Source organism: Pelobates fuscus, chromosome 1 (genome assembly GCF_036172605.1).
Source record: "Pelobates fuscus isolate aPelFus1 chromosome 1, aPelFus1.pri, whole genome shotgun sequence".
NCBI classification, from domain to species: Eukaryota; Metazoa; Chordata; class Amphibia; order Anura; family Pelobatidae; genus Pelobates; species Pelobates fuscus.
In genome coordinates, this window is record NC_086317.1 from 27274952 (window position 1) to 27295429 (window position 20478).

Here is a 20478-nt window from a genome sequence, read left to right on the forward strand (position 1 = left end):
CCATGTGCATCCTCTTCCTGTATTGGATACCATAATGCTTTGCTATGAGCTTTCCGACGTGCCTAAAATTATACCTCATTCCTAGGTCCTCTCTTCCCACCAATCTGGAGATTAAGCAGTTGGAGGATGGCGCAGAAGGGGTGTTTGCCGTGACGCCACTTGTTAAACGCACCCAGTTTGGCCCATTTGAATGTAAGAGAGTTTCCCAACTAGACAAAGAACCAGCATTTTCACTGAAGGTAAAACGTTACTACTTGTATTACGCAGTGGCTTTTGTAAATCAAAAAGAAACATTTGTTTTAGACTCCCTTGACACATGTACAGACCACAACCGTACCTGCAACTCCAGGTCCACACAGGTGGAATAAAGATCTTTTTGTTATTTATTCAGGTGTTGCAGGTCTATTATTGATTTTGTGCATTTGGAGGAATATTCAGGGATACCTCCCGAAGCCAGTTGTTATAGAGTGCTACCTCCCCCACTTTGCATACATCCCAGTCAGGTCCGGGAGTTTCGCAATTTGTCTGAGGCAGCTGGTTGCAAATACAGTGCTCCTTCGGGAAAACAAAGCATGTTGTTATGGCAACACACCAGAGTAGCAAGTCTTGTATCGCATTTACCTGAAATGTAATTTTGGGTGGGCTATAACAAAGGCATGTGATGCTAACTGTGAAATCAGGTAATGTGTTATTTATGGATTTGTGATCTGAGCTTGTATACCCCATTTCCCACTGGGTTCATAGGGGACTGAGACTTTTTTTAAATTCCCCTCACACCCTCAAATATTTAGTTTGGAGCAGGTCCTCATTCTTACCTCAGAAAAGCTGTTTGTGTTGGTTTGTACTATTGCACTAGGCATTATCGACATTCAGAGAAGAAAACAGGACTTGAGGAATCTTGTGTTGCTACCTCTAATGTTCATTTATTTAAGTTCTTTACCAGAAAAAAAATTATATATATATTTTTTCTCATTGTAGGCATCATGCGATCCTCTCATTCTCTGCTCTTTTCCCACATAGGTCTTTCAGAAAGATGGGTTGACTGTGCTCTTTGATACCTCTAACGAGGATGAATGCAACTGGATGATGCTAGTGAGACCCGCCACAGACTTCATCCATCAGAACCTAACCGCCTTCCAACATGGCAGTGAAATATACTTTACTACATCTCGGGATATTGCTGCAGGCTCTGAGCTGCGTGTATGGTATGCAGCATTCTATGCAAGAAAGATGGAGAGACCTTTGTTAAAGGGTAAGCAAGTCTTGTAGATGTCCACCTGTAGAAGACATAGGAAGCCATTAATATGTCTTGTACACATTCACACACATAAGACATATAAGAAGCCATTGATATGTCTTGTAGATGTCCACCTCCATAAGACATAGGAAGCCAGAAATATATGTCTTGTAGATGTTCACCTACATAAAACATGAGAAGCAATAAATATGTAGAACTTGCAGAAGAGAAGGACCGAGTTGACATGATTTAAACAGAAAGGAACAAGTAGGTGAAACATAACATATTGTTGAGCGATGGTTCACTCCATAGGGTTAAAGGTCACCAATAGTGTGTGACCGTACGTAAATCTTCTAAAGCAAGGTATGGCAATTCAATTCAAGTTCCTGAGTATATCCGTCCGATTACTCTGCTGACTATAGGTTTTTATAGATGGATCTATGGGGCTCAGAGGGGATGTATCTAATTGTTTGCCTTGTACTCTGTAGAAGTGGGCTTCTTGGCAACCGAAACTGACAAAGAGGTGAACCCAACTTCCTCAAAGTCCAGCCATATGGCGGTAATGACACACAAAAAAATGAAAATGATCCGTGCTTCTGCTGCCTACACTTCAGGTATGCAAACCCTTGGGCATTATCCTCTTATGGCAATTCTAAAACTTGGTTCGCATTTAGAACAAAGAAACTTCCTTCTCCTTCATAAGAACAAGTTTGCAATAAAAGCCTTTTCCCTGCCACAAAGTTCTGCCAGTTTACTTTTGGAAGATTGGCATTATTCTAATAAAACTAAACACACTGGTTAATAGTTATAAAGGTTTTTTTTTTTGAAAGTCTGGGCTTTTTTCACCAACAACTTAAAGAGTATAAAAAGTTCTAAAATACATATACATGGGTGAAACAAGAATTATTTTAACGTCTAGAGTCACTAGATCAATCTATCTACGTAGTTAATTTGACAAGTTTCATACATTCCCAATTTGAGCAATAACGTTTTATAGAGCATTAGCAGAAGTTACCTTACTCTTAGCTGTTAGCTTTCTTATTCACTCTGAAGCTGCTGTAATTGATGTAGTGGTTTTTGTTTTTATGTTTTTGTAATGAATGTTCATCCATTGTACAGCGCTATGGAATCTGGTGGTGCTATATAAATAATAAAATAATAATGTAACAAGTCTAACAAAGCAACTTTGCACAGCGGGCAGCTGGTCAGTCATAGTTGCATATTTCTTTGATGCTCTTCCATAACTAACATTGTTTCAATGTGCACTTACATGATACAACCTGGTTTTTATTTATTTGTATGAAAGATGACCTGCCGTGACCCGTTGATAATAACTGAATACAGGTCTATGCGCAAGGAGTGTATTATTTATCAGAAAGACAAATGATTTATTGAATTGCTTTAGGAGCTAGTTACCCAATAACCAGTTCTGGTTTTACATGCTGCTTGTTGGTGCTACAGTTATACAACATTTACCTTTATCTAATTCACCTGTACCTCTGACTTCCTTTGTAATGAGTGGGGGGAAGCAGAATACACCTCCCCAATGCTGGTTTCTTTCATAGCATAGCAGCACATGAACTGAGTAAAGTCGTTCACTCAGTTTCTGTCTTCCTGGATGTACTCACTAAAGGAATAATTACTACAACAACAACAGAAAATGCTATGTAGTTGCAGTGACAGAGAGCAGAAGAAGGATGCAATATTTTATTTACAAGTCTCAAGTTATTTTACTTTAGGTATTTACCAAAATAATGATCTGATTTGATTTTGTTTCGAGTGGTTAAATAATTATTGTATTATAAAGGGAATGTATTAGATGTGTCAAATATATGACCTGTACAAATTCTGATGCGACCTTTTAAAAAAGGCACTATCCATTACTTTACTGTACAATCATATGATGGAATATTGTAAACTGCAGAGGTTATAAGGGAGAACCGTACTTGGAGTTCTGTATAGCTGTTGGGAGACATGTGGAAGGTCATATTCTACGGGAGTTGTCTGTCTCCAAATCAGTCGGTTTTGTGAGCTGTCCTAATGGTCAGACCTGCCGGAGAACTGTTTATTTATATTGTATCTGTTCTTTTGATTTCCTCCAAAAGTTTCATGCCAGGACAACAGTGACATCATCCATGTGGAAACCTGCGAGTGGACGTGTAAAGTGTGCAATGCAACATTCATCGAACCCAACCTTCTAACAGGTACAAGACCTATCATTCTGTCTCTAATTAAATGGTAGCTCATCACGCCTTTTAATGTGGGATAACATGTTTAGAACCCCGAGGCAGCGGACTGTTGGCTTCTTGTGGGTGACTGTTTAACCCCTTAAGGACACATGACGGAAATATTCCATCATGATTCCTTTTTATTCCAGAAGTTGTGTCCTTAAGGGGTGAATCTTAGGAGCCTGGATTCTATCTACAGAATCGCTATAACAGATATATTATATCTGAGATCCTACCGGACTATTGTCCTCTGTTTGTAAACCTGTAATGTTACTGGTATTGTTGGATAAAGTGTTGTATATTTTTATTATGTACCTTTTGGTATTTGCTAGAGATTTTATTTTTTAATGCTTCCCATGAAATTGTTACCTGTACGGTAACTAGTAGCTATCTTTTTTGTGTGTTGTAGTCAAACATTGGGTCTTAGTGTAGCAAACCTTACTCTGATAGGGTTAAAGGACTGGAAATGCATATTGTAACTATTAACTACTAGAACTCAATCGTTTTGAGCAGAGAAGTGGCAAAGCATATTGAGTTGTAACTGTACCGTTCATACCTTTGTAGAACATTTGTTAAGTCACCTTGAGCAAGCCAAAGGGATTTCAACGTCAGCGCATTGTGAGAGCTCTTACATGGAGAGTGAGCCGGTCGTTGTGAACTCAGATCCGGCAGTGATCAGCACCGGTATGGCCAGTAACATAGAACTGAAGAAGAAAACAAGGAAAGGTCGCAAGTCCAAAGCTGTGAAAGGAGACATACCATTAGTAATTGTGGAGGATGATAGCCCACCAGAAGAGAGAGGTAATTCATTAACCACAATCCAGTGTTTAAGAGCTCCCTTTAAACCTCTTGAAATAAAATCTGGAGAGTATGGAATTAGGACCAGCACGGCTTAGCTTAGACAGAGAGCTTCCGGTTGTCTGTCAAATGTATCGGAGGGAGAGAGTGATGCCCAGCAGACCCCAAAAAGGAAGTCACGTCATCATGAAATGGTTTGACTACTTGCAATGAGCGGTAATGTCAGGGCACTCCTGGGCACCATAATCACTACTGTGTGCGGGAGTAAATATGGTGTTTAAAGTGTTCCTTTAAAGGAGTTAAAGATCACCCATTCTCTGAAACTCTATCGTCAATTCTGCATGCTGTCAGGCAGGGCTGGAAAAGCATGTACTTCCAGGGTGAGAAATCAATAAGTTGATGATGAAATCATTAAGCTATAAACCCACCCTTTCTGCACATCCCTCCAACCTGTAGTATTTCTCTCTTCTTGCTTCCTATATAGTGCCGTACATGAGACCATGCGCACATCCAACTATTATAAAACTTTATTATATCCAGACTCGAAGAGCATCATGCATTCACTGCATGAAAATAATAATAATATTAATGCCTAGTGGGGCAATAACAAAAGTCTTGTTACCTGCCTTTTGCATTTTGGCATTTGGCCACTACACAATTCCCATAAACCTTTGTGGTTTGCTAAAGCTGATGAGGTTCAGCATGTTGTAGAACGCTAAATGAGCTCCCTACAGATGAGATTTGCAACAAATGCTTTAAAGGAACACTATAGTCACCTAAATTACTTTAGCTAAATAAAGCAGTTTTAGTGTATAGATCATTCCCCTGCAATTTCACTGCTCAATTCACTGTCATTTAGGAGTTAAATCATTTTGTTTCTGTTTATGCAGCCCTAGCCACACCTCCCCTGGCTATGATTGACAGAGCCTGCATGAAAAAAAAAACTGGTTTCACTTTCAAACAGATGTAATTTACCTTAAATAATTGTATCTCAATCTCTAAATTGAACTTGAATCACATACAGGAGGCTCTTGCAGGGTCTAGCAAGCTATTAACATAGCAGGGGATAAGAAAATCTTAATTAAATAGAACTTGCAATAAAGAAAGCCTAAATAGGGCTCTCTTTACAGGAAGGGTTTATGGAAGGCTGTGCAAGTCACATGCAGGGAGGTGTGACTAGGGTTCATAAACAAAGGGATTTAACTCCTAAATGGCAGAGGATTGAGCAGTGAGGCTGCAGGGGCATGTTCTATACACCAAAACCCTTTAATGGGACCCTGCACAACAAAATCCAAAAAAAAATTTGGAGATATAGCCCAAGTGAAAACATAAATGCTTTTAATGATAAAAAATATATATATTTAATCGGGATAAAACAGCTTGCAGATTTCTTGTCTGCAGCTTTTGCAAGCCCTCCCTGCCCAGACTTTCTCTGGCTGTCCAATCATAGACATCCCAATGCAGCTCAATGAGCCGTCTTTAGAAGGCAGGTACTCTGGGCAACTGCTGCCTCCTGAGTTTAGCTTCTCTGAGGTAGCCAAACCAGAAGGTAACAGGACCTGCTGTGTAACAGACAGAGGGTTGTAACCAGGTTAATTTATAAAAGTGTAAATTTCTATTAAAAGCTGCATTTAAAAAAAAAAACAACAACAATTGTTTGTAAAATGAAAAAAAGAAGAGGACACGCTCTTCACACAATAAACATTGTGTCCCTTTAAATGCGAGCATATTCCAAGCTGTGCCCAGCAGCCCACAGAACAGAGCAATCATGGTAATCTGGAAACCCTAATCAGCAGTAGCAGGTCAGGCTTAACTGTGCTCAGTGTTTTCAAATGGAATGCCTTTTTTCCCCATTTAAAGAAGAGTTAAGATAAATGTCTCATTAACCCTACCTTGTCCAGTTGATAATATGATATTTACTAAGCCTTCAATCCATTAAACACATTTCTGCATGTCCATAGAGCGAGGTTGAGGGCAGATTTTGGGAGAATTAAGATTAACACATTCGATGTGGGCTTTTATTTGGAAGATTGACCTGCATTCTTCATCTATTTCACAAAGCATATCTTTCATGAAATTCTATGCAGGTTTTAATTAATACCAATTATAGTGCGTCACATACTATCACTCATGTACACTGTGCCATCCATTCAGTAAATGTTCCAGATTCTGTTACATCCTGTTCTAAACAGAAAAAAAAAATGGCTTAAATTGGATATAAAAACAAAGCTAATTAAACAGATTTTAAAATGCGCCAAAGCCCTGATGGTGTAACTGTGGAAACTCGTGCAGTTTGGTCATAAAGGTACGCATTGTTGGACCTGCACATGTTTACACAAAGATTTCTCTGCTTGAAAAATTCTCCAGCTCATCCATTTTTGCATACGAACTGCAAATATATTAACAGTTTCTACAATTACAGAGACTATTTGGTTAATAATATACATTTTTATGGACCCCAGAGTTTTTAGAGCACTCACAGTAATATAACCTCTTTTGCTCGGTGCAGTGGTTATGTTGCTTAGAGTATTTGTGTCCCGGCACCTTGTTTTATAGCATAAAAACTCCACCGCAGCCACTTTATTGGGAATTAACACTGACAAATTATCAATGTCCTTTTTGCCCGTCCTGATTTACTGAGAGTACAGGGATCTAGCACTATCAACCTATCACTGCCATCTAGGTAGGAATTGGACGGACATTGATAATGGGGGAAATGTTATTTCCCTATAAAACGGCTGAGAACAGAGTGTTCTCTGGGTTCCAGGGAAAGCCCCTTTCTTTTGTCAAACCACTTCTGAGTCATATGACCTAAAACCAGGGCGAGTGTCTAGATACACCTGGCAGCATAATCCCTGCACTGAGAGACAATGGTTATGTTTGCTAGAGTGGCCCTTTAAGATACATTTTCTCAAATGTGTGTTCACAGGGTAAGAGGACTCTTTTTGATATGTTTAAACGTAACCTGTGGATGGGGGATGGAACACAGATGTTGCCTTTGTTGTTTCTGAACGGTCTGAATCTTGCTTCTTTTCACGTAGAACACAATCCCATCTTCTACAACCCAGTTTACCCAGAGAGAGTGGCTGAGATCGTCACAGAGATCCCACCAGATGAAGTTCCACTGTCACATGACTCCGAGGACAAGTTCATGGAGCTAATGCTGGGAAAAGTACCCAACAGCAGTAACAGCTTGACCTCTGTCACTAAGTAAGTTTAAAAGACATTTTCTACAGTTTTGTTTAGACCAGGGACGGAAAATTTACCAATCGTCAGTTGTTCTACCATTACAACACATGGGGTGTATAGTTTGGTTATCCCTTTAAGAGACCTTTTTTTTTTTTATTTGTTTGTTTTTGTTGCATCATGTTTGTTTTTGGTTTACCATAAAGTCCAGCATCACGGCTATCATGCTGGGTATTTACAAGGAAAAGTTAAAGGAACTTAACATGTATAGCTTGGAGGAAAGACAAGAAGGGGGGGATATGATAGAAACATTTAAATACATAAAGGGAATCAACACAGTAAAGGAGGAGACTATATTTAAAAGAAGAAAAACTACCACAACAAGAGGACATAGTCTTAAATTAGAGGGGCAAAGGTTTAAAAATAATTTAAGGAACAATTAGTTTACTGAGAGGGTAGTGGATGCATGGAATAGCCTTCCAGCTGAAGTGGTAGAGATTAACACAGTGAGCGAGTTTAAGCATGCGTGGGATGGGCATATGGCTATCCTAACTATAAGATTAGGCCAGGGACTCATGAAAGTATTTTTAAAAATTGGGCAGACTAGATGGGCCGAATGGTTCATATCTGCCGTCACATTCTATGTTTCTATGTATTAGCTGCACAAAAATATTCCTGGTGAACTATTTAAAGGTTAATTCTCTGAAAGTTTTCTGTGGCTTTTCACTCTTGGTGAATTACTAAGTGTGAATTAAGATATTATTTGTATGTTTATTTTATGCATTTGTTTAAAACATGCACAATTTTGTTTTGTTAGGTAGTTTCCTTAGAAACCTGCTACTCCTGTGTACTTGACCTCATCTCCCGTCTGCTATAAAACTTAAGGCATTAAGTGTTATCGGGGTCTAGATTTTATGTGATGAAGTGTTTTTGAGGAGACCGTAAAGTCAGCCATAGTAATAGCCATGACCGCTTTTAACTCTTCACAAATAATCACGTATATTATTAGGTTGATTACATTGCATGTCCAATAATATAAACAACACAAATCAAATACTGTACATCAAAATACCTGTCACTACTGATCGTGCGTAGCGGCTATTAACTGACTGCAAAATTTCACCAGTAGTGACAGCACGTTTGTGATTGCCTAATCAAAACCATTCTCCATTATTCTCTTTGGGAGCCTCTAACTGGTTCCCATTCCTGTCGCTACCGCTAACGCTCAAAGTGTAACAACCGCCTCTGCCCTAAAATTCACAGCTAAATCCCTTTTCATCCTGCAGGGGAAAAAAAGCCGTCAGCTATATGGCTTATACACTGAAACACCAAAGCATATTAAACCGTATCAAACTGCAATAAAATGAGAGAAATGGCCAGATACTTGTTATAGGACATACAATTATTTTTTATGTAAATAAAGTAGATGGGTCATATAAATGAACAATTCATATTTACCTCAAAACACCCGTAGATCTGTACCTGTCATAGAACAAAACCAACAATGTAATAAATTTTATACACTGTCACTATGTCCCTGTCTTCTGCTTTGGCTAATCATAGAGTAAAGTGTGCATGCTCATGGTGAGACATTTTGTTACCAGTAAGTTATGGTTGCTATGCTACTAACTTACACAGCATGTATCTCTGTGCTTTGCTGGCAAGTGGATAATCTGAGTGGTCGGTATCTTAGGAAGCAGGCATTACTGGCAATTACCTGTTAAAAATTGAAAAATACATGGTGGGAAACCTGTCTGTAATCAGTAGTTGCTGGTAAATAGCAACCTCTTATGGCAGCTATTTATTACATACAGGCAGGGCCAGATTAAAAACCCATTGGGTCTGGTGCTGACAATTATGATGAGCCTATTTACAGAATCTTATCGACAGAAAACACTAAAACAGTAATACCTCCCAAGCGTCATGGATCTGGCTGAGGTGCTGCTGGAGAGAAACTCACAGGATATAGCGATCAGAAAACACATACCCTATGCTAATCTCTTGCTTTCATCTTACAAGTAAATCCATTCCCCCTAACAGCAGTGTCCGGTGAAGCAGGATTTCGGTGGGCGGGGAAAAAGGATGGGCCACTGATGTGAATCACGTAACCAGAACCACCCAAAGGGACAAACATGCCCAAAAAGGGGACGTGTCTGCACGAACAATTAGATGGTCAGCCTGGTGTGAATGCACATGAGGCTGCCTGCCAATCATGCAGGATGACCAACCAAGGGCATACTGTGCAGACAGCACCCTGAGCTTGGCATTAATGAGTCTAATGATGCGCTAGCTCTATGCTTCCTAAGGACTGTCCCCTAGCACTCGTTGGTCCACTCCTCTCCTAACCTTCTTACTGGCAGGCAGAAGCTCCTGGTAGACAGTCTGGGACAGCGAAAGAAGTGTATTTAGTGAGTGTAGAAGAAAGGGAACATGCCACAGTGTTAGAGAGACTGAAGCCTTAAGTAAGAGCATTTGCAGTAAGTCAGCTTTACCTTAACTAATTTCATTGTCAATTGGTCTACACAAGTTGTGTTCCATTACATCCCTTTTAAGTTTCCCTACTTAACCAAGAGCACGTGGTTATTTTTTTTTTTTTTAAATAAATGGGCCAATTCCATAGGCATGGGCCTGGAGCTGTGGCTCCATCAGCCCCTATGTTAATCTGGCCCTGGAGACAGGGTTGTAAATGAGCCCCAGATGTCCAGTGTGCCCTGAAGTAGTCTTTATAATATAAATAGCCATGGAAGAAACAACCACTCAGGCATTATATTATGTAGAATTATTCAGCAATTCCAATCAAACAGTTTTTTAGCATTGAATAATATTAAAACAGACCTTTCATTCTCTATGGTTACATTATCTTCATTTAAAAAAAATTTGATTTATATTTGCTTTTGCTATTCTGATTTCAATCTGTTGTGTTAATGAAGGGGCAACGTTATAAATTGGGCTTTTCTTTCTGAAGTTTTTCGAAGGCTGACAAAATGTTTTGCAACTTCCAGTGCTGATTCGTTTATTATTTTTTTTCCTCTACCCAAAATGCATATCGCGAGCTGTTCATCAAGTTATGTAGAAGGGGATGCCAATTTATATATTGTAACGTTAAACCTTCCTGTGGATGTCTGGGCCGGTCATTGTACAAATCCCTGTTTTATTATTGTTTGTATTTTTCCCAAGCAGGTATGCTTTCCACCAGGGGAATAGCTCCTTGAAGAGGGCTGTGATGCTCTCAGGAAGTCGACATGGCATGAGACGGAAGTTTGTACGACAGCTCGGAGATCATAAGCGTATTTTCCAGTGCAACATTTGTACAAAGGTTTTCCGGAACAGCAGCAATCTGAGCAGACATGTCAGATCCCACGGTAGGATATTAAATGTATCCAAACCGAATTAATGTGGAATGTTTAAAGGGACACTATAGGAACCAAAACAACTTTAGCTGAATGAAGCTGTTTTGGTGCAATGATCAAGCACCAGCAGTCTCACTGCTCAATTCTGACATTTAGGAGTTTAATCACAAGTACATGTGCACAACCTTTCTAAATGCTTCCTGTGAAGTGAGATTTAATGTTTGTGCTTCCTTTATTGCAAATTCTGTTTAATTTAGAATACCTTATCTCCTGCACTGTTAATAGCCTTTTAGATCCTGCAGGAGCCTCCTGTATGTAATTAAAGTTTAATTTGCAGAACAGGAGATACAAACTTCTAAATTTTCTGATATAAAATGAATACATTTATTTCATGTAGGCTGTGTGAGTCACAGCCTGGGAAGGGCTGCATATACTGAAACAAAATCATCTTACTCCTAAATGGCAGAGAATTGAGCAGACTTCAGAGTCATGATTTATGTAGTAAAACTGATTAATTAAGTTGTTTTGGGGGTAGTCGAAGTAGTCTTTAAAGGGGTGGAGTAAGAAAATGCATGGACAACTTTTGCATTACTTTTCATATATGTGTCAAATGTAGCTTGCATGAGCTGATATCCCAGATAGTTAGTTTGATCCCATCCGATGTCTGTCTCTCTCTGACCATTTCCAATGTGATAATTACATGATTTTGCTATTACATGATGAAAAGTCATGATTTTATTAAAGACATGGAGGCGAGTATTGCATATCCATTTCTTTACTGTCCACCAATAGCAACAAAGAATACAAAACATAATGAAAAAATAATGTATACATAGTAACATAGCCACTCCCAGCCAAGTCCCAGCATAATAGCAGGCACCACCCTAATATCTTCCTCTTTCTTGAAGATGTGACACACCATAACAGAAAAAAAGTCCACAAACAGGAAACCAGCAGACCAATCCATCAGCAAACGAAAAACGTAGAAGTCCATAACTCTTAACACAAGACCCTTGAATCAAGAACGGGAGACCAATCTGGAACATCCACAGACCAGCTCCAACCAAGAAATGTTTTTCCTAGGTAGATGAAAAGAACATCCAACGGGTCCGGATCAGGCTGTGAAAACATAAAGAACAGGAGCCCAAGGGTTAAATCGGTGCTATAGACAAACATCAAGGCCAAAGAACTTACAGACAGTAATCTACATCCCAAAATGCAAAACAGCCAATCCCAGAACTCTAAATTGGTATAATCAAAACCAACATTTCATCAATACAATGCCCCACTTACCATACCAACAAGTCCAATCACTAATAACGAGCAACCAGGGTGGGAAAAACATAAAATTATATAGACTAACATATTTCCTATTGGGTGGGACAATACTCTCCCCCCGTGTCTTTAATAAAATCACTTTTCGTCATGTAATGGAAAAATCATGTAATTTTTATATTTACATAAGTTTAAAGCTTATCAACCACTGCAGAAAACACAAGTAATAGTTTAAAAATAAAATTCACGAAACATCGATTCCCATGACTAGTCGGCCATCCTCATAAGATCCTCCAAACGTGCACCCGATGCCATAATCGAGGAGACAGAGGCATCCCGAACAGAATGTGCTCCAAAACCGGAAATGCTGATACCAGCTTTATCTGAAACCCATTTCAACCATCGAGATAACGTAGCGCTTGCTACTGGAGCAAAAGTAGGTTGAAAAGACAAGAAAAGTTGGGGTGTAGCTGCAGAGCGATGTGGCCTGGTATGATCCTCATATTCACGTAAACACGCTACTGGACATAAGGCCGACGTCGAAGGGAAAGCTTGGTACGACACCGATTTAATAGAAGTCTTAGTACGCCTGGAAATATTGAAAGTCACACCCTCCGGGGTATATGATTTGGCATCGAAATCCAAAGCACGAACATCCGACACCGTTTTGCAAGAGATGAGGCACAAGAGACAAACCAATCTTGCCGACAATTGGCACAACGAGAGATCTTGGTTAGAAGGCCAGGCCATGACAAATGACATAACAACAGAGACATCCCAAGTAGATGAATAACGTGAAAAGCGGACGCAAAGAAGTCGACATACTAAAGGATGTTGGCCTGCGGGACATCCAGCAAAACCACGGTGGGCCGAAGATATAGCCGACCTGTATAAATTGATGGTACGGTTAACCCTGCCAGCTTCAAATAGAGAAGTGAGTAATTCCAGAATTGCTGTCACAGGAGCTTAAACAGAATCCATGTCCCTAGCCAGCCTGCTGTTATACTGGGATTTGGCTGGGAGTGGCCCATGTTACTATGTATATATTATTTTTTCATTATGTTTTGTATTCTCTGCTGCTATTGGTGGACGGTAAAGAAAGGGAAATGCAATAGGAGCCTCTGTGTCTTGCAATAAAATCTGGAATTAGTGGACAGAAATTTGAATTGATTTTAAATAATTTTGAAGTCACATAGGGGTAAAATATGCACCTCCTTTCTAACATTAAAAGAGTGTGTTTGTTTTTTGTTTTTCATGTAGGAGACAAACTCTTTAAATGTGAAGAATGTTCTAAACTGTTCAGTCGGAAAGAAAGCTTAAAGCAGCATGTGTCCTACAAACACAGCAGGAATGATGTAAGTCCCATATCAGGAGTAGGAACCTCCATCTCTAAGGATGTTGTAAACTACAGCCCCCATGATGTTCTGCAGTCCATAAGTGTAGTTCATAGCATTTGGAATCGAAGAAGTAATCTATCCCTATTCTAGATCACAGTTTCTGAACCTAAAGTCCTCCATTTCAGGAATTTAGAAAGTTTAATGTGATTTAGTAAAATCGTATTAATTTGTGGCCTGGTGAGTTTTTGTTTTTTTCCAGCAGACATTCTGTCTGGGTAAAGTGGTTTTCACTGATTTTCTAACTGACTTTCAGATCGATGGGGAGTACAGATATCGCTGCGCTACATGTGAAAAAGCCTTCAGAGTTGAGGCATTTCTGGAGTTCCACAACTGCAGAACAGGTTGGACTGAGTCATAAGAGACATAGTTAAGGGGAACAGTCACTGCTCTGGAAATTACACCATTGAAGAAACCACTAAACATCACCTATAACTTTATATATATATATAAAAAAAAACAGTTCAAATTCGTATCTTGTAATACCTTCTTTATTGGACTAACAGAATTTTTTAATGACCTCTACATCACTGGACTAATACGGCTACAATCTCTACTTGAACACTATGGAAGATATATATATATATATATATATATATATATATATATATATAAAATGTTGTCTTTTAAATTAATATTAAATATTTAGCGGTGGGAATCACAATCCAGTTAAGTAGAGGCACAGCCAGGGCACACAATGCAAATAAGAAAGCAAAATTGAAACATTGTTCACTTCTCTGCATGCTTTCTCTATGTCGACTGTCGGGTGTAAAGGACAGACCTTAAAGCACTTCGCAAATAAATATTTGTTAAATATAGAGTATTCATAATTATAACATTAAATAGCCGGAGAAGTGACAGTTACCCTTTAAGAAGAATGTGATTGGATGTGTTTAGATATAAATGGTGCAGTCGTCATGGAAACCTTTAGAATCTTTCTTCTAGGGATCGACTGATTATCGGTTTTACCAATATTATCGGCCGATATTCGTTATTTTCGGCAATATTGGTATCGGCCAATATAGATATCGATATTGCCGATAATACCTCATAGGACCGCCAGGCTCATTATAAGCCCAGTGGTCCGGAGGGAGGGGGGGGGGGGGGGCGCCCAGCAAGCCCAGCAAGCCCTTACTTACCTTCCCAGCAGCTCACTTCAGCTCCCTGTGTAAATCTCGTGAGTCCCGTGGCCGTCAGAGCGTTGCTGCGGGTTACCATGGCCACGCTCCGTGCGGCATGCAGACCGTGAGATTTACACAGGGAGCTGCTGGAAAGGTAAGTAAGAGCTTCCTGCGGGCCCCCACTGCTCAGTACAAGCCAAGTACTGAGCAGTACAAGCGACAAAAAAAAAATCAAACATAAATATTAAAAATAAAATTACAATAATTTTACACAAATTACATTTTACACAAATTACATCCCTTCAGAAACACACACACACACACTCTGCATTATACACACACACACACTCTGCATTATATATACACACACACACACACACACACACTCTGCATTCATTATATACACACACTACACAAACACACACTCTGCATTATACACACACACACACTCTGCATTCATTATATACACACACTACACAAACACACACACACTGCATTCATTATATAGACACACACTACACACACTGCATTCACTTTACGCACACTACACACACACTGCATTCACTTTACGCACACTACACACACACTGCAATCACTATACGCACACTACACAAACACACACTCTTCCTTCACTATGTATACACACTGCACAACCACTCACTGCATTCACTATATATACGCACACTACACAAACACACACACACTGTATTCACTATATATACACACTACACAAACACTCACTGCATTCACTATACACACTACAGAAACACACCCTGCCTTCATTATATACACACTACACAAATACACACTGCATCCATCAGACAAACACACACAGCTCCCGTGTCTAAACACACTGCATCCACTACGTGTGGCATGGGTATTTTGTGCATTTACCTTTAGAAATAGTCTATTTTTTCAAAATGGTAAATGTACAGAATATCGGGAAATTATCGGCCATCGGCCTGAAAGTTCACAGATTATCGGTATCGGCTCTAAAAAATCAATATCGGTCGATCCCTACTTTCTTCTGATTGTTTTAATTATTTAGAATGCCTGCTATCAATGGACATGAAGTTTGGAAGCATTGTAATTTTGACATGTCCATAGTGAGTGTACTGATGGCAGTATTTATAAATATCTGTGTTTTTATCATCAGATGACAAATCATTCCAGTGTGAAATGTGCTACAGATTCTTCTCGACCAACAGCAACCTGTCCAAGCACAAAAAGAAGCACGGAGAGAAGAAATTTGCCTGTGAGATCTGCAATAAGCTGTTTTATAGACGCGATGTGATGCTGGAGCATCATCGTCGCCATTTAGAGGGTGAGAAACCCTTTCAATTTTCACCTAAAGAAACAGCCGTGTACGGTGACAATGTTTTAATTTGGACACCAAGCACAGCGTAGTGACGATCACATGGGGCATCGAGAATAACATGAATAATACATATTGTGTATCCATCTGTGCTGGCTCCCATTTGCAATCTAAGCTGTTTTGTGTTTAACTTGTGTGTGTGTGTGTGTGTGTGTATACTTTTTTATGTGTGTGTGTATTTATTATAATTTTTTTCATTTCCTTCTATCACCAAACTCCCCTTTACGTTTGCTGAATTTATTTCACCTTCTGTTACTCACATGGTAATCACATCTTATAGCTCTGTCTGACACTCCCTTTTACCCCCTGTCTCTTCCAGTCTTACCCATCCATCACTGTCACTCTATCACCTCTTACCACTTACTCTATTACCATGTCCTCTTGTGCTATAGTAATGCATTGTCACTCTGTTGCAGAATTCACCCTCCCATATGTAGTCTCTCACATCACCATCCCCCAATCACAGCCAACTGCCTTAATGGAACCCTCCAAGCACCATAACCAATAACCTTGCACTACAGTGGTTATGGTGATAGGAATGCCCTGCTAGCCATGAAAGTAGTCAAACCATTGACTACTTGGGGTTCGCTGTGTGCAGGTCACTGCCACTGGTGGACGTTCTCTTCTCTGCAACGAGCCAAAGCAGTGACTTTGTTTTTTGTCCGAGAGAGATCATCTGATGTTTGCAGCCAATGAGCAGGCCAGGCACAGCGAGGTTTAGCTCTGGAGAGCCAACAGAAGACAGCTCCAGGCAGAAGTTTGCAGCTCTCCGTAGAGACAGTGGCCAGCGCCCAGCAGACCTGGGTGAGAAGGCAGACCGTTAACAGTTTAATTACCAACTTTGATGGAGAGGCGGGCGCTAGGGCATTCTTGGCACCATAACCACTACATGGAGCTGTTGTGGTTATTGTGTTTTTAGACTTCCTTCAACACTCACACAAAACTTAACACTGTCACGGTGAACCAACCCAAATCAAGACTGGGAGAAAACGGTGACAATGTGCAATGTACTCCATAGAGGCTAGCATGGATATAAAGGTTGACTCTGTCTCTGTGACTCAAGTCACCTGTTCAAGTTCTGTTAGCTTGTGTTTGTTATTGGACAAACCTTAGATGATATAATAACCACAATTAATATAGTGTAATTTCTGTATCCATTCCCTACATGCATCTTTGATTGCTGCTGATGTCATCTCCAGGAGTGAGACGCGTTAAACGGGAGAGCATGCACCAGAATGCAGATAATTCAATGAAGTATAAAAAGGAACCGTCTGCATGTCCTGTCTGTGGGAAGGTGAGTGCAATATTTCTAATAATGAGTGTATCATTGGGATTAGCAGATTTCACCTTTAATCACATATACATCTTTGTTTATCGCAGAATGAGCCATTTCTAGTTAATAGATTACATTTGCTGCTTCCAATCTTTATCGTGTCATCCTGACAATATATAATGATATGTAAGAGGTCATGTGGCCATACACCAAATGTATCCATGCAGCAAAACATGGCTAATGTCAGCACTGCAGATGGTCGGACAGTTTATCTACTGATTCCTGACCTACTAGTCTGCTCCTTAATGGTAATGGCTTCCACTTCCCCAGATGCTCAGCCAGACTGTAGGTGGCGTCCAGATACTTGTGGCTGAGATTGCAATAATTCTTGGCTGCACAATGGGGCGCTTCCTGGATATTTGTGACCTTACTATGGGACCCAGCCAGCCTTCAAGTATTTCTCTAATATATCACTCACCTGCACTTGTGTTTCTGTTCACACAGATGTTTTCCTGCAGAAGTAATATGAACAAACATCTCCTTACGCACGGAGACAAGAAATACACGTGTGAGATTTGCGGGCGGAAATTCTTTAGGGTGGATGTCTTGAGGGATCACATTCATATCCATTTCAAGGTATTGAAATTCTGCTCTGCATGCTCCCTAATTCTCACTTTTTCAATATTGACCGGCAGATCGGTTGATTGGATACACTGATTGAGTTTGGATAAATCCGGTGGCCATTCCGTTTAACACAAAACCTACAAATTGTAAATATTCTTATCGCAGGTGTGTCAGAGAACATGTTTCATCTTTCTTACTTTTCTCTGTTAGTAAATATAATAATTTAATTGTCTATGATTATCTCATCTGTTTTCTTCCTACGAAATCTAATGCACTCCTCCAATACAATCTTGGCTCTGTCCATATGCAGTCATTCCACAGAGTAAGGTGCGATTTGGAACATACGAACTGTGGTATTTGATAGTGAAACAACATTTATAGAAAAAGCAATGGCAATGATTTATACCACAAGCATAGCGGCACAGGTAAATGTTCCTTTGTGTGCTCGATTCATTAAATGACCAGCCGTTAACAGCACTGATTAATTTTTCAGACTTACTATATTATGGGTCATAGTCTACAAGGGCCATTACATGCATAGTATTCAGACCCTTCAGTTCTTCTTATAACACAGAGAGAATTGGCAGATTTCTGTTAAAGCAGTGAGTCTCTCAATGAGGTAAACAATCTCCATAGTATCTATATATATACACACACATATAAATGTTCTGACATAACCTCCACAGTGGGTCACCCTTTATATCTATGCTAGGCTCTATGGAGTACATTGCATTGTCACCGTTTTCTCCCAGTCTTGATTTGGGTTGGTCCACAGTCCTTGAGTCAAGTTCCACTATGAATCTGGCCAAGCTTATAAAAAATAAAAAGCATTTCGTAGTTGGGATACAATCCTACTGAGAGAATTGTAAAATTAGTCAACTACTCAGAATTGTAAAAGATCCATAATTGCTATTAGATCAAAAATGTACAACACAAGAATACATTCTTTTTTTATTATATATATTTGCTTATAGTGAATAATTGTTTGTAAAAGTTATGCATCGAAACTCCCCATTTAAAGATGAGACTATGACTGGTACTGAGAGAGCCAGTTGGCTGATATACGATGTTTCCTTACACTTTCTCTCCGTCTTCCAGGACATAGCCTTGATGAATGACCAGCAGCGAGAAGAGTTCATTGGGAAGATTGGCATCTCCTCTGAAGATAATGATGATAATTCTGATGGCAGCCTGGACTCAGAACTTCATAAGTACAGCTGCAAGAGGTGCCAGGTTTGTGCCAAAACCTAATTAGAGATTTGCCAATCCATTCATTGTTCGAAAGGGCATTGCAGTAAAGGACAATATTACATTTACTTTCATTTAAGTTAGTGCTCCGCTCATGTAGTCCTGAAATCTGTGTCCTTGTGCCTAAAAAAGGATGTGGTTTAAATATGAAAACATTTTAATTTTAAACCTAAAGCAGACGTGTCATATGAAATATGAATACATTAGTCAATTGAAATATTCAGTAAGTCCACTTTGTGTTAAAGGGTCAGTAGATATAGACATCATCCCTATAATGATCATCCTCCGTCATGCGCTTTGAGCACATTTTCTTATATGTTGCTGTTTGTGTTTTTTTTTTTTTTTTTTAATCCTACTACATTTTATAGAGAAGTAGGCTTTGGTGAGCTAAAACCTTTCTCGAGTCTGTTGAAGCTTGATAAAAAGTCCGTGTTTTTGGACAAATATTTCCACCACTGTCTGTTAGTGTTTGTGTTTAGTGCAGCCATAGCTGGAAATTGGACACCTCTAGTGTTGAGTTGAAGTCACTGATTCACAATTACCAAGTGCTGTGTCTGCACATATTACCGTGGAGACTCTGGGAAGCATCTCAATGACGGTCGTTTGGAAATATTGCTTTATGGGTAAAGTTCATACAGACTTGTCAGTGAGGAAAGGGGCCCAAGTGCTGATTGTTTTTTGTCTGTGACGGGTGTCGACTACAGTTACCAAACGTGCCTCAATTTGTACTTTAATCCTCATATCTCTGTCTCCGCTAATGACCAGATCTCTTTTGCGCGGGGGAAGGAATACCTGAAGCACATTATGGATGTTCATGCGGAGAACGGTTACGACTGCAGTATCTGTCACCGGCGATTTGCTCTCAAGGCTACCTATCATGCTCACATGGTGATCCACCGGGAGAACTTACCGGACCCAGAGGTGCAGAAGTAAGGGCCCACTGGCTCAAAAAACCTTGATGATCATACTGTTTCGAGATATTTGTTACTTCCTTTAGCAACACTACACTTTATTTCATAGTTTTAGTTTTGGTGACACTGGCTTAATTCAAACAACTGTAAGCTATATGTGAAAAACCACTGCATACATATTTAAACTGTAAAAACCTGACGGAACCACAGGTTTATTTTATCAGCAGGGGGAAATTGCCACCATATTCACCCTGCCAAATGCTGATATTTGTTCAGAGACAGGCAACGTGCCTTCCTGAGATGTTTGTGTTTTTCGTCCAATGATCATGTATGTATTGTCCTCTTCCAGGTACCATTCTCACAATGTTAACAGTTGATAGATAACTTGTGTCGGCCTGTGCCAGACAGTCATCTGACATGTAGTCTGAATCTTTATTTCTGACCATTCTATTTCCTTC

The 20478-nt window shown here is 39.7% G+C and overlaps 1 protein-coding gene across 1 annotated transcript in view; it reads left to right on the plus strand.

Annotated features, from left to right (window-relative positions):
• Positions 1–20478, plus strand: part of PRDM15 (PR/SET domain 15) — a 43621-nt gene that overhangs the window by 8660 nt on the left and 14483 nt on the right. The window contains exons 4-17 of the mRNA XM_063447001.1: positions 86–239; positions 1021–1252; positions 1726–1851; positions 3343–3441; positions 4030–4266; positions 7305–7473; positions 10630–10811; positions 13335–13429; positions 13725–13812; positions 15746–15913; positions 17164–17258; positions 17742–17873; positions 18960–19094; positions 19875–20038. Coding sequence (XP_063303071.1) covers positions 86–239; positions 1021–1252; positions 1726–1851; positions 3343–3441; positions 4030–4266; positions 7305–7473; positions 10630–10811; positions 13335–13429; positions 13725–13812; positions 15746–15913; positions 17164–17258; positions 17742–17873; positions 18960–19094; positions 19875–20038 — 2076 coding nt within the window. The remainder of the gene's footprint in view (positions 1–85; positions 240–1020; positions 1253–1725; positions 1852–3342; positions 3442–4029; positions 4267–7304; positions 7474–10629; positions 10812–13334; positions 13430–13724; positions 13813–15745; positions 15914–17163; positions 17259–17741; positions 17874–18959; positions 19095–19874; positions 20039–20478) is intronic.